The sequence below is a fragment of the Marmota monax genome, unplaced genomic scaffold (assembly GCF_021218885.2).
Source record: "Marmota monax isolate L192 unplaced genomic scaffold, Marmota_monax_Labrador192_F-V1.1 WCK01_AAM20220418_F8-fsc00090, whole genome shotgun sequence".
Taxonomy (NCBI): domain Eukaryota; kingdom Metazoa; phylum Chordata; class Mammalia; order Rodentia; family Sciuridae; genus Marmota; species Marmota monax.
The window spans coordinates 8162531-8178334 of NW_026695219.1; the positions used below are offsets into that span (position 1 = coordinate 8162531).

General features: G+C 32.8%; 1 protein-coding gene across 3 annotated transcripts in view; it reads right to left on the bottom strand.

The window, feature by feature from the left end:
• Positions 1-15804, bottom strand: part of Ahctf1 (AT-hook containing transcription factor 1) — a 63833-nt gene that overhangs the window by 23490 nt on the left and 24539 nt on the right. For all 3 annotated transcript variants that reach the window (XM_046432539.2, XM_046432538.2, XM_046432537.2), the window contains exons 14-23: positions 15202-15291; positions 12600-12740; positions 11901-12005; positions 10841-10934; positions 9241-9364; positions 8991-9047; positions 6677-6823; positions 5935-6122; positions 691-835; positions 483-614 (exon numbers count right to left, since the gene is read on the bottom strand). In XM_046432539.2, coding sequence (XP_046288495.1) covers positions 483-614; positions 691-835; positions 5935-6122; positions 6677-6823; positions 8991-9047; positions 9241-9364; positions 10841-10934; positions 11901-12005; positions 12600-12740; positions 15202-15291 — 1223 coding nt within the window. The remainder of the gene's footprint in view (positions 1-482; positions 615-690; positions 836-5934; positions 6123-6676; positions 6824-8990; positions 9048-9240; positions 9365-10840; positions 10935-11900; positions 12006-12599; positions 12741-15201; positions 15292-15804) is intronic.

Genomic DNA, 15804 nt, shown 5'->3' on the forward strand with positions numbered 1-15804 from the left:
TACATGAGTCAGTCAACCTGTTACTTCATAAATCTCTGAGCCCTCTCATAACAACTTCATAAGGAAATATTGGTTTATACACGAGGAAACAAAGGCTCAGAGCATGTCCTAAACACAGCAAATTAAGAACTAGTTTCAACCTTTGAAATCCAATACTCTCTGCATTAAGTAACTTCTGCTGCTGTCTCTAACTCTTCCTCTCATTTTTCCTGAGTGGTCAGTATGGCAAGACTGTGGGCAGATGTCAGGGCATAAATGGCATATACGAATATAGAAGAATTAGGGAGGAGACAGTAGAGGGATTTTTTTTTTTAAAAAAAGAAGTAATAATATGCCAATAGACAAGAAGAACTTTCTCCAAGTTATGACAATAAAAGGCACAACAGATACAAACACTGCAAGTTCTTATGAATCAAATCAACCAAAAAAGTCTTCGGTTCCTTATTCCCTTCTCCCACACAAAGAAACAACTTTAATCATACCATAAGATTAATCTTCAAAGTCTGGTTCAGCTTCAAAGCAGGAATATAATTGGCACGCTGCAAATGGTGAACTAAAAGGAATTCATGATTCTGAACACTGGCACTGGACTGCAAAAATTTCACCAAACACTCCTAGAAGAACAGAATGGATTTGTAAACTATCAATTTATCTTGAATTTGTGATAAAATTACACTGTTAAATGATTACCTGTTCAGTGTTTGTAAATGGTAATTTCAATAAATCTTCCATTAAGCCTATTTCCTGGCAGACTTCATAGGCATGCTTCAGTAATTCCTCTGCATTCACTTTATTAGAATGTTGTCGCAATAAACTCCAGGCCTCAACCAGGCACCTAAAATCAATAATTATCCAAGTTTAGTTTTTGAAAGGCTATTTAAAATGTTCAAAATTCATCTACCTATACAATCTCAAAGATAATTTTGCACTGCAATTTACAAAGATTTTTAAAAATATGCTGCATAATGAATATTGCTAATAAAAGATTTAATATTATGCTGCTCTGTATTGTGCAAGTATAAAACAATAGAAAAACAAAACAGAACTTCACAATAAAACAAAAAAGTGAGCAGGCCTGGATAGAAATTAAAGACTGATGTTATGATAGCGAAATATCAGGCTTTTAAGGTAGAGATATTTGACAGAGGAATGGATAAGAAAATGAATAAAGGTCTACAGGTGGTAACAAGCATATTTTATTCATGACAGATGAAAGTTATAGCTCATAAGTAGTTGATTTGGGCTAATCCAGAGCAAGGTCCGCTTAAAGAACTGAATTCAAATTTAACAGTCACAGACCACAAGCAGAGACAATGAAATGTCCTTCTTTGAGGAATGAGATAATTTTAAAACAGTGTTTCTTACATAGGTCTCTCCCTAAATCAAGACAGGGATTCTGTGACCTTTAGAAAAATGTCCAACTGAAAATGCACCAATACTCTTATCTTGGAAATTCACCTGAGTTTACCTATTAGAATTTAAATTACATGCAGGATATGAAACAATAATCCCACTGCAAAGATTATCATCTATATAAATGCCATCAAAAATGCATAAAGATATACAATATCTTGCCTAGGATGTGGTCATAGGTTCAATCCTGGTGCTACAAAAAAGAAAAAAAATAACCAATAAATAAAACCTATAAACGTTTACATATTCAAGAACATGAGAATACAGATATATATGAACATTGATAATGATTAACCTGGCAGTTAAATTTCTGTTGGACCTTTCATGGGAGAAAGGGGGCAGAATAAAAACACTCATTTCATGGCAAGTAGGTAACATAAAAGTTACAGCAATTAGTATTTATAATGAGCAGTTATAAATTAAAGAATCTAAGGAAAATTTGGCAGCACTGACCCAGACTTCCTGAGGACACAAAGTTACTCAGCAAAGCAAATGACACCTGCTGCTGGAAGGTCAGGGCTATGTGTTAATGTTATTACTAATAACACTACGAGTAGATAATACTCAACATATTCCATAGACTTTATAAAGACCAACAATTCAAAGATGCAAAATCTCTAAAATTCACTTATGAAATTGCCTTGTATTCCCTTCTATCAAAACAGGCATGACATTGTGGTCATTACAGATTGAGTAAAGAAGAGGGATGGGTGTCTGCAGACATGTGTGCAGGGGGAAAAAAAAAATGTGTGCATGTGTGCAGAAAAAAACAATGTAGAAAAATTACCATTCAATTAAAATCTAGAAACATTAAAATGAGCAGAACACAGAACCTTTTTGTAGAAAGAAAAGCAAACAGGATGAAATGAACAGATCAGTATCAATTTTAAAAACCAAATATGAAGAAATAAAGAAGTATAACAAAATTTTGATATTTGTTAAATTTTATTTCAGATGTGTTCATGAAAACTTAATTATACTAGTCTATATGTTAAAATGTTTATTCTTGAGGATTGAACATGGGCACTTTACCACTGAGCTACATTCCCAGCCCTTTTTTATATTGAGACAATGACAGGGTATCACACGAAGTTACTAAGATTATAGGCATGCACCACCATGCCTGGTTTATTTTTAATTTATTTTATTGCAGTTCTAGGAACTTACATAGAACTTTGTGTGTGCCAGGTAATTGTTCTATATCTAAACTACATCTCCAGCCCCCTAAAATCATTTTGAAACAATGCTTGTAGCAAAAGAAATTTCAGATGAATCAATACCTTAAATAAAAACAAGGCAATAAGTGGTAGTAGAAACCATGAGAACATTTTTTTAAAAAAACTGGAGAAGACAGAACATGATAATCATTATTTTCAGGACAGCAAAATCCATTATAAGCAAACCACTGTGAAAAGGTAAATTATAACCAGGCATGGTGGCACACACCTGTAATCCCAGCAGCTTGGGAGGCTGAGGCAACCCAGCCTCAGCAACTTTGTAAGGCCCTAAGTAACTCAGCAAGACCCCATCTCTAAATAAAATATAAAAAAGGGCTCCGTGGTTAAAGCCCCCAGGTTCAATCCTCAGTAATCCCCCCACCAAAGGAAACAACAAACTAAAGAGTAAATCTCACAAGGTTAATTTCAGTAATGAATAATAAATCAATTAGGAAAAATTCAAACACAGTAAAAGAGGCAAAGAATTTAAATGGGCAAGTCACATAATAAATAGCTCCTTATGAAAAAGACACATCAAGTATCTGATAAAGGCAGAGTACAGGCAATAAGGGCCTTGGATCAAAATGGCATAACCCTCATGGAGGGCAATTTGCCTTAGCTCTCAAAATTGCAACTGCAAATATACTTTGTCTAAGTTATTCTACCACTAGAATTTCGTTCTCCAAAATAAATCCGAGCGTGTGAAAAATGTATAGCTACTCATTATAGCATTACTTAGAATAGCAAAAATATCTAAAGTTCATTAACAGGAACTACATTAAATTGTACATCTATCTACAAAACAAATAAGTATGCAACACTTAAAAGCAAGGAAGCTCTTTATATATTGTTATGAAATGAACTCTAAAACTAAGTTCAAAAAGCATATTTCACAAGGGTATTTTTGCTAAGTTCATTCTTCTGGTATTTTGTTCAGAAAATCTCAGAAGAATGAACTTGAAGTTGTTAACAATGATTGAATTCAAGAGAAAAGCTAGAAAGTCACTTGTGTTACTATTTTATACTTCATAAATATTGAAACACTCCACATGCTTTTCTTCCTTAAAAGAAAAATTTGGACAAATTTTAAAATGAATAAAAACACATTTGACATTACTCCTAAATTTAGCAGATATACCTAACTAGAAGGATAGTAAGATAAAATTTTTATAATTCATCAAATATTCTCCAACTTCGAAAACTCTATTGCTGGCACTTACAAACAAGTGCCCTAATTCTATTATTTTGCTTCTTATGGTAGAAAGTGATAAAAATATGAAGAGCAGTAAGAAATTTTTTTGATTGATGAAAAGATAGTCTAGGGTTTTAGCAGTTAACAGATATAGAAAAGTCATTTCGGTAAACAATTTGTGTGTAGGGGGGTCTTGGCAATATGGCAGAAAAACTAGCCTGAAAAACTCCTGTGACAAACTCTTAAGATACTAAAGTGAATGTAAATCATCTTTCAAAATGCATAGCAAAAACCACAATGAGAAAAGAAATTCCAAATAGGCAAACAAGGAATCACTGATTTCCAGTTTCCCGAGTAAAAGAAGACTGCGAAAGATGCAGATGCATCAACAATTACACATACTAAAGGTCATTATAATAAAAGGTCACAACAAGGACATAGCTCAGTAGAGTACAGTAACTGTACTAACAAGGTTGTATTTCATCCAATGCCACCAAAAAATAATAAAAGGCTAAAGTCATTAAAAGAAAAAATGATTTAAAATGCTGATGTAGCTAATATTAATATCACAAAAAGTTGGTAGTTTTGCAAGGAACTGACAGATCCCACCCACTTCAGAGTAGGCAACTTACCATGCTTTTTTCAGTAACTTATTGAAGAGACCAGGAAAAGTCATTGAGGACACAAAAGCTTTTTAGGAAAGCTTACATCCCTAGTCCTATTTTGTATTTTATTTAGAGACAGAGTCTCACTGAGTTGCTTAGGACCTCATTTTTGCCACTATGCCCATACAACACGTAATTTTTAATCCCAGCATTTACAAATTAAAATGTCTGAATAACTAATAGGAAGAAGAAAAAAACTCATACTGGGAATTTAAAGTAATATGTAGAAAATGAATGTGCCTTTTTAAATCAGTTAAGGAAAAAACCTAAAAACTAGGTAAGCTAATCATTCAACTTGAGTTAAACAGTTAGGTAAAATAAACCCACAGAAGGTAGAGGAAAAGAATGAAGAAAATGATTATACCTATAAAACATTTTTCAGTTCTACTGCACCATTATGATATGAAGACCAAATAAGCAATTTTAAAAGCTGACCATCTAAAACCTTTTTTTAACCTCAAGTTTATCATTGTACAGTGCATAATGATTAACTTGCAAGCACAACAGCCAAGCCAGAATTATGATGATGATATGCACCCACAAATGTACCTCACAAAATCAAGAGATTACCAGAATAAGTTGTGGAAAAAAGACTGATGATATTAATAAAGAGGAAGAGGTTGAGGTCCTGGACTTAGGATAAGTTCAAGAAATGACAATAATGACTGATCGACCATTACCACCACTTATTAATGATTTACAACTTCTGCAGACAACTGTAATAGTGCTTTTGCCATTACAATTTAAAATACCTCAAGGTGGACTTTATTAACCCATGTTACAAATGAGGAAACTCAGCCTCAGAAAAGATAAACTGCTTTTTTTATTTGTTTATGCTTTATACTAGGGACTGAACCCCAGAGGCGTTTTACCACTGAGCTATATTCTCAAAGTTTTAAAATAACTTTGTTTTCAGAAAGGATGTGGTAAAGTTTCCTAAGGTAAATTCAAACTTGCAATCCTCCTGCTTCAGCCTCTGGATTGGCTAGGATTACAGGTATGCACAACTATATCTAGCTAAAAAAACAGCTTTTGACCATATTTTAGAAAGTGGTACAAGTAAGGTTAAATTCAAGTCTATTCGAGTCCAAAGAGTACACTATCACTTATATAAATTAAAGTAGCTCAAAAATATTGTAACATCTTTCCATCTAGCATAGGGTAAATCTCAAAAGAGAAGATTAGTATTTTCAGGCTTGAAATATTAAAACATTTTCAGCCATTTTAAGTACTATTATATAATCACAGCATTTACAGATACAATTGTAAATCTGTTTGGCACTAGGCATTGTATAAGTTTTTCTTAACACTGAAAAATCAAGAGGCATAAGATATTTTAGGGAATGCAACCAAAGTAAAAATACTAGATATTGTTACTATCTATTCCTCAATTTCATATTATTAACATACATGTTCAAGAGTCTATACTTGCAAAAGACGTACTTACCTATTAAAAAGCAAAACAGTGAGGTGAAGGATAACATCACTACCACTGGACACTGTTGGCTTCATTGTCTGAATATATCTGAGAGCTTGTCTATACTCTCCCTGACTCATAAAGGCTTGAATAATTTTTGAATGTTGCCATGACAGAGGTTTTGCAGTAGCTGGGTGAAACAGAAGGTCCAACCCACTCTGCAAAAATGACACGAAATTGTAAAATATAAATACAATCCTTTGCATTTAGACAAAGAAGTCAATCTTAAAAAGACAAGCAATATTAAAAGCCAGTTTGTGTGTGTGTGTGGGGGGGAATCAAGATATAAAATCAGTTTAACTGTAAGATAAAAGGAATTACTTTAACATATAAGTTTTAACAAAAGCCTTATATCTTCCAGACCTCAATAAGTTATATATAAAATCTTTCCACTATCTGTTTCATACATGGATGATAAATCTTGCCTTCTATGGTTCATTAAACACTCCAAACATATCTCTAACATATCATAGTATTTGTATTATCAATAATTCTCATTTGTTTCCTTCTTTAGACATTAACTTAAGTTTTTGAAGTTTTATCCTTGTATTTTTATTGCATAAGGTAGTGCTTGGTGAAAGCATTGATTAAAGTGAATTCTCCTTAAATTACCTCTAGAAATACACTATGATCTTTAATATCAAATTTAATCTAGTCAGGTATGCTTTCTGAAATCCTAGTAATTTAGGAAAGCTTACATTAAGTGACTTACCTCAAAGTCATTATGATCAATCAGCCAAAATCCTTGAATAAGTTTAATTTGACTCCAAGAAATGGCAAAGGCAGTTGGAAAAGACTCAATGGGAGTATCCGTTTTGTTTGGAAAGGAATACATAATATCAAGTAACAAATAAATGGTCTTTTAAAAAAAAGGATTAAGGACAAAGAACAAAAGAAAAAACCACTACATATGTATTCAGCATAGGTTGCAACAGAATGTAGCATTTAAAAAGTCTTGAAAACATATACAGAATATTTCACCCATCAATGATTGAACATACTTTCTTCAAAGATCACAGATCATTCTCTAACATAAACCATGTTATGTAAGTTATCACATATGTTGGCACACAATTGTGATATTATCTTAATATTTTTAGCATCTGTAGTGTTATTTTGATAGCTCCCTTTCCATTGATATTAATTTTTGTGTTCTCACTTTTTTCTTGATTAAACTCATTTGATTTTTATCAACCTTTAGCTGTATTATTTCTTCAATTTCATGTTTCTGTTACTACTCTGAATTTTTTTCCTCCCTACTATCTAATTTGAAAATCATTTGGTAATTTAGCTTCTTTCTGATAAAAGTACTTTATGTTATAAATGAGTACTGTTTCATCCCAGAGATTGATATTTTAAGCTTTTATTATCACTTAATCCAAAGCACTTTATATTTACTTTTGTTGTGTTTTCTTCTTTATCTATGTGATATTTGTAAGTGTACCATTTAATTTTGAAGTAGCTAACATGTAGAAGTGGGATTCTATATATCTTAAGGTAATTAATTTCTAATGTAATAAATCATGCACTGTTTCCTCAAATTAAAAAAAAAAGTAATGGAAATGCTTTTTATATTGATTGTATTGCTTACACACGTCAAAACTGGCCAAACTGCATACTTCAAATACGTTCATTTTATCATACTTAAATTTTACCTCAATAAAGCCATGAAGAAGAAAAAATAAATCAATCAATGATACTGCAGACTAAACCCAGGGCCTCTTACATGCTAGATAACCATTCTACCACTGAGCTATTTCACAAGCTCTTTTTATTTTCAGACAGGGTCTCAGTAAGTTGCCAAGGCTGGACTCAAACTTGTGATCTTCCTGTCTCAGCTTCCTAAGTGGCAGGGATTACAGGTGTTCACTATCATACTGGGAGTAGAGTTGTATCAAATGTGGATACAGCCAGTATCCTATGCTTCATTTATTCTCTATTTTGTTATGACAAAGGAGATGAGCTAAAGCATACTTTTCTCTACACAGAAACGAACTTAAAAACTTGTTTAGAGAATTTAAAAAGCAGAGCTGTAAGATGGAGAAAGATGCTTAAAATATTAATATGCAAAATAAAAGGAAGTAGTTTACTAAAAAACAACAAACAAACAAAACCAGCTGTAAGCCCAGTCATTTATTGGGCAAAAAGTCAGTAGCTTAAAAAAAAAAAAAAAAACAACAAAAAAAACCCACTGTGAATCTGTATTAATTATAATGAAGCAAGATATTTTAAGAAACTTACATTACCACAAAAACATATGAGTTCAAACAATGCCTATTATTTTATTAACTTACAATATGTTTATTTTCAGCACGCATGTTAACCCCATTAAAAACTACTTGCCAGCAACATTCTAGAGCAGTTATTTGGCTTTTTTTCTTTCCATTCCTGGGGTCCAACCCAGGGATTTGTGCTTAGTAAGCAAGTACGCTACCCCTTAGCTAAATCCCCACCCCAACTGGCCCTAGAATAGTTTTTGAGTTTTAGATACATTTGAGAATCTGATAAAAGCTAACACCCACATATCCCTAGAGACAGTTTTTTTTTGGCTGGTTGCTTTTATTGATAGTGGGGACTGAACTCCAGCAGAGCACTGCCACTGAGCTACATCCCATCCCTTCTAATTTTTTATTGTGGGACAAGGTCTTGCTAAGTTGCCAGGCTGGCCTCACTTGAACTTGCCATCCTTCTGCCTTCACCTATGAATCACTGGGATTACAGGCATGTTGTACTACAGTGTCTGGCTCCCAGACACATTTGAGAATCTAATAAAAACCAAGGATCATATTCCTAGAACAACAAATAATTTTGCATATAATTTTAGGTTGATCATAGGGCCTCCTAATTCAACCAAGAGATACTGGATGAAGACGACTTATTTTAAGAAAATAAAAATAAAAAAAACCTAAGCATGAAAGTGAGACTGCATTATATATTATTACTATAATCTACTATAAGATTACTACTATTATAAAATTTTTATGATTTTTGGTAACAGGAATATTTGATAAAGATTTAAAGGATACAATAGAGTGTTTGTTTACTTCAGTAATGTTGTCTAATAAATATATGTCTAGTAGTGCCTATAAAAGAAATGGGGAAAAAAAAAAACTTCAGTGGATCTTATATTCATCCATTCACTCACTAACATACTCATTTATTTGTGCTCCTTCTTTTCCCTAGTTTGTGGCAGGTATGAAAAACATAGTTAAACACGTCTCCTCTCTCTAGAACTTTCAAAGATTCAGTAAGTGATAGCAATTACTGTAAACCTACATGTAGACTAGCAGGAGGATATTTTCCTGTGCCTCCTTCATCTCGTTTCCACAACTTCTCAACTTGATCTCCTAACTGAGAAACCAATCCATCAATCATCAAACAATCAGGGTTCCACTTCCCTCTGTAATATGAGAAACATATTAGATATTAGTGCTAATTACTGGTATCAAAAAATAAGCACCAGCTCTTAAAAACACTAGCTATCAAAGAAACAAGAGAGGTAAAAATTGGATCTCATTTTAGCATCATAAGAACTACAGAAATAAAGGAGCATTGGTCACATAACACTTAAGTTGCCTCAAATTCAGCAAGGTCAAGTTCTAGGAAAGAATGCGTTCTAAATAGTAAAATGTCTGGAACTATTCTACTTTTCACCATATTGAGCAAAGTACCATAATGTATAGTAGCTTAATATAGTAAAACTACTGCAGTTCAAAGTAAAATAGTTTCCATTTCATCACCACAGCTATTCTTTTATCTTTGGTTATAACTTCACCCCAAAATTTATTATTGAGCACGTAAAATATGATTTGGAGACCTGTCCCCATTTCCTAATTTAATATTAATTAAGAACAGCAGCAATTTCTACTTCATTGAAATTTCTTGAGTCAGGCTTTATACTAGGAGCCCCGCCCGTATTTTATGTTGATATTGTAATTTACATGACAAACAGAATCACAAACTATAGCAAACTTGTCCAAAAACATACTTAGGAAATAAAAGATCTTTAACAAAATTTAAATATGTCTAATCATTCTCCCAAAGCCATGTTCATTATTGGAAATTAATTATTCTAAAGCACTGGTATGCAAATTTTACCATGCATAAGAATTACAGTTTGCTCAACTTTTTAACCTCCCTGGTGATTCTGAGCTAACAAAGGTAGAATCAATCACTGCTATAAATGTTGTCTGCAGCTCTAAAATTGTCATTCCAACTTGAGGTAGAAAGCTATTTAGTTCCAGAGATAGGGCTAATGCTCTAAACCGTACTATGTTCTACTATTACTTTCATATTTCTCTTTAGAAACAACAAGGCTATTCAAGTTTTTTCTTTTTTTTTAATATTTATTTTTTAGTTTTAGGTGGACACATATCTTTATTTTATTTTTATGTGGTGCTGAGAATCGAACCCAGTGCCTCACGCATGCTAGGCAAGCACACTACAACTTGAGCCACATCCCCAGCCCCTTTTTTTCATTTTTTAAAAATGCTTATAAAACCTTCTCATAATGGTAATAGACTTAAGAGTAAAATAAAGATATAGCCAGCAAGTCAAGGCAAATGATACAAATAAATTAGAAATACCACTAACATTCTAACATTTATTTACTGAGAATTCCACACATTTAATCATTGTACAGCATGATGAACTTTGTTCTGAGAAGGTCTGATTTTTCACAGAAGTAATTTCTGTATCTTTTTTTAAAATTATAGATGGATACAATATCTTTATTTTGTTTATTTTTATGCAGTGCTGAGGATCAAACCCAGTGCCTCACATGTGCAAGGCAAGCGCTCTACTGCTGAACCACACAGCCCAAGATCCCATAGATGTAATTTCTAAACTGTGTTTTGAAGGTCTGGATATACTATACCTTGATAAACGCTCACACTTCTGTCGACAATTGGTGTAGTAGTTCTGAATTACAGGGTAGTTGTAGCATAACCTTGACAACTGCACAGCATCATCTGGATTTTTATTTAAAGTTGGGGGGACAAAAAAAAAACAACAGTAATTTTTCTAAAATATGTCCACAATATAAGTGGACAAGTTATACAAATTAGTATTATACTTTAATTTTATTACATTGCTTAAAATTGCAGGTTCCCTAAATTTAAGTAATACAAGAATACTACACATTCTTTTATTTATAGATACACAAGTGGGAAAACAATGTCTCATGAAAGTTTATAACAAGGATGTTGGCTGGTTTAAAACCCTGCAAACTGTTTTACTCTTCCTAGGTACAAACAAAAATTTAAAAATCTAAAAGAACTTAAAAAACATAAGATTAACAGCAATTGTGTGCAGTAGCAGAAGCACTTCTAAATAAAATGTAATTTACTAGAAATGCAAGCAGTTAGAGGTTTTAAAAGTGAATTCTAGGCCAGGTGTGGTGGCCCATGCTTGTAATCCCAGCAGCTTGGGAGGCTGAGTCAGACAGGCTGAGGATCATGAGTTCAAAGTTTGGTAGCAGAGATTGAAGGGGGTGGGGGGGGGGGCTCTCCAACCATTCATTGAGCCACATCCTCAGCCCTTTTTTATATTTATTTAGAGAAAGGGTTTCACTAATACACTTAGGGCCTCCCAAAGTTGCTGAGGCTAGCTCTGAACTCCCAATCCTCATGCCTCAACCTCCCCAGCTGCTGGGATTACAGGCATGCACCACTGCAACCAGCTGCTTGTGTTATTATTGAACTCATTTTCAGAAGCTCAGTTTTCTCAAACTTGCTTTCCTTTTAAAAATGTTATTCAATCCAATGAACATGTAGAGAATCTGTGTATCACTTTCAGGCTAAGGCACTGAAGATACAAAGAAAGAATGCAAGAAAAGAAAAAAAACATTATCTGGAAGAAAGTAAGCCTGAAACAGAGAACAACAAAATTATACACAATGTTTCAATTAATATTAGTAGATTAAGTAAATATTTTACCTAAGCCTTCTGGTAAAAGCCCAGAATGAGAAAACCAAAGAACCATTTGTACATATTGACAGATGAGCTGGACAACCATATGCTTATTCTTTAAGTCCACCATTTCTGCAAAGAAAAACTGACATTGATTTATTCAATTTATCAACCACAAATGAAAAATGAAGATATCTGCTAGTTTTAAAAACCTAATTACTTGGTGACAATATATATATGCTTTTAACAAACTCAGCTTGTAACTAATTGACTTTGCTCAAAATGGTATCAAGTTAATCTCCAAAATGCTAAAATAATAAAATCATTGACCTAATTTTTATGAAAATTAAGTTTATCATCATTTTATGCAAACTAATAGTTTATCATCAATAGAGGTTGTTCAAATCAGGCCTTGAAACTGGCCTTTTGTTTTAAATGGCAAAACCTGGGGGAAAAAGATTACAGTCACTTCTTTGGATAAAAATCTACATATAATTGTAAAATTGGAAATTCCCCTGAAGTATACTACCTTAACTATCATAAACTTTAACTCCAGATTGTTTTAGTATCTGCTAATGACACACCTAATAACATTTTGTAATTTTACATAAAAACTATGCTAGCATTTGAGAACTAATGTCCTTTAAACAATGGTCCACACAGGAAAACAGGAACTTTATTCCATTTTTTGAGTAAATTTTAACAGTATAAAAACAAAGAACATACCTCTCTCAGTGATATCCTCTGCCTCTGTTGCAAAACAGCTTAAGACACTATTAAGGTTGCTAAGATGCAAATGGCACTGCTGGATAGACTGTATAGTTTGTGGATCAATGAAACGACACGAACCATCAAATAATGGTATACCTTTTCAAGGATAAAACAGAAGATTAGTTTCCACACAGTAATTAGGAATGAATTAGAATCACAAATACAAATTTCCTCTAATTTCTATCACTCAAAAGAATTATTCTAAATGAGATTTAAAAGATAAGCTAGAAATGGCAAATATCTTCAAGAACGCTAGAATATGCTTTCAGTATAAAACCAGAAAGAGCTAGCAACAGTGGCACATGCCTATAATCCCAGCGACTCCAAAGGCTGAGGCAGGAGGATCACAAATTTGATCCTAGCCTCCCTCAGCAACTTAGCGAGACACTGTCTAATATAAAATATAAAAAAGGCTGTGAACCTAGTTCAGTGGTTAGAGCACCTAATATGCTGAGAGAAAACAACGTAAAACAAAACAAAAAAATCAGCCAGTCAGTGAGAATCTTAACTCAAATAACATCTAAAAGGTAGAGTTTATAAATATTATGAGATGAGGATTTACAAAACATGGCCAAATTAATCAAATTAATTTTTAATGTGACTGGACTGAACAATAATTTCTTAACTATGCTTCCAATACACTAAAGTATTTATTATGCCCTGTAGTTTGTTACACTTCACTAACAAGCAAAGTTCAAGTTTTCAATAATAGCTGAATTACCAAGTCCAAACCTTAAAATACAACATTACACTCAAACAAAATTAATAAGTTCTGACAAACATTTTCCTCTTAAAAAATAAATATATTTTTATAGTGATCTGAATTATCAGGCACTCTTCCACACTTCCACTATGTTAACTGGTTACTAAAATATTTAAAATTGAATAAGTTATACTCAATGTACGTGTAGTATGCCAAAATACACTCTACTGTCATGTATATATCTAAAAACCAAATTTAAAAATAAATATTTAAAATTTTGTTCATATTTCTAGTTCCATAAATACAGCCTAAGAATACTATACAACCCATGTGTATTCAATTAATCTATATATAGACTGAACACACACACATATATGTTTACTTAGTATTATTTATTTATTTATGGGAGGTGGTACTAATGGATTAAACCAAGGGCCTTGCACATAGAAGGCAAGCACTCATCCAACGAATAAATCCCCAACACTTTTAAATTTTATTTTAAGACAGGGTCTCCCTAACTTGCCCAGACTGGCCTCACACTTGCTATTCTCTACAAACATTAATCTCCCAAGTAGCCAGGCATGTGACTCTGGGCTCAGTTCATATCAATTAGTGTTGGTCTAAAAAAACTACTGAGAATAACTTAAACTGTATGTCTTCCAAAGTCCATTTGGTCATTCATTGCGAAATATAATAAATGATCAAAACATGTGACGTACATTCTAGCTTAAAATTTTCTTTAATTGTTAGCATTTTCTTTCATTCTAGCTTAAAATTTTCTTTCATTGATAGCACAATCAAGTATCTCTAAAAACTAGTACTTTTTAAAATTTTTCATTTTTTTAAACTCAATTTTTTTCCCTGTGCTGAGAACTGAACACAAGCACTCTACCACCAAGCCACACTTCCAGTTAAATTACTAGTACTCTTAACATGATTTTTCCATTAGCTCAACATGATGGAATATTTGAATATTCACTGGCTATCTCAAAATATAGTCAAAGTATACAACAAACTTGAAAAAAAACCAAAATTTTCAAAAAGATGATAAGGGTATGTGTTGGTGGGGGACAGGGGTGATGCATTGTGGCCTACCATTTAGCTTGTGCATATCCATGAATATTTTAAATAAAAAGTGAGGAAGTACAAGAATTTCTGAAGTTAACTAGCATATTATTCTCCTTACTCCATCATCAACATAATTCGTAAATTAAACTTAAAATATATATAGTTCTAAAACTTGCAATTTTGTGGTACATTAGCATGTTGCCACACTCTATTGCAAAAATTATTTTTCAACAGGGCACTGTGAGGTGCACCTGTAGTCCCAGGTTGAAGTGGGAGGATCGTTTGAGCTGAAATGTTTGAGTCCAGCCTAGGCAACCCAACAAAATTCTGTCTCGAAAACTTTAAAAAATTAATTTAAAAATAGAAAACACCTTGGAATTAGGGAGGAGAGTACACATGCAAATGTTTACTTCTGAGCTTCTCAAACCCTCACCTGTTCACTAATCCCCAAGATGAAAGTCACCCTACATGTCATTAGTAAGTACAAATTTAAAAAAAAAAAAAAAAAAATCAATGGATCCCATTATGGCAAATGCTGTTGTTTAGAATTCTCTGCTATCAAGTTTGGTGCATCTTTTAGCCTACTGGAATCGAGTCCTTCACAAACTGCCAAATCAGGATCAACAACTGCATTACTTAATCTGTGATTGCTTATTCTACCCACCCCCCCAGATAAAATGCTAGATCTTCTGTGAAATCTTTACATTTTTAAGAATTTACAGCTTTACTATGATCAAACATTATTGAACTTAAAACTAATTGTCCTAAATCAAGACTTTTACTTACATAGCCTGTCAAATTCCTCTTTAGTGAAAACCACTTTATTCCATGTCCATTCAAGAACAAAGCGCAAATTAGCAGCAGAATTTGGTTGTTCTTATTTATACACATGAAAGGAAAAAAAAAATTACAAACAGAAAACTAGTAACAGCAGAGAAATATGGCAAGTAATACCCTAACCAAGTTCAAAAAGTAAACACTGACATTAGTGTAGATAATTTGATAATTTATCCTGCTTAGTGCATCAATAGGGAACAAACTATTTTATCTATTAATGTTCCAAAAATGTAAAGCCTGAATCTAATGAGGAAAGATTAATAAACACCAACTGAAAGGCAATCTATAAAATAGGTCTATATATTTTTGTTAAAGTCAAATTTCTTTTTTAAAAAATATTTTTAATTGGAGATGGACACAATACCTGTATTTCTTTATTTTTATGTGGTACTAAAGGTTGAACCCAGTGCTTCATATGTGCTAGGCAAGTGCTCTACCACTGAGCTATAACCCCAGCCCTCAAATTTCTATGTTAGATGAAGATATAGAAACTGTTGTCAGATTAAGGGAAATTAAAGACATGAAAAACTGCGTATGTAACTCACTGGTAGA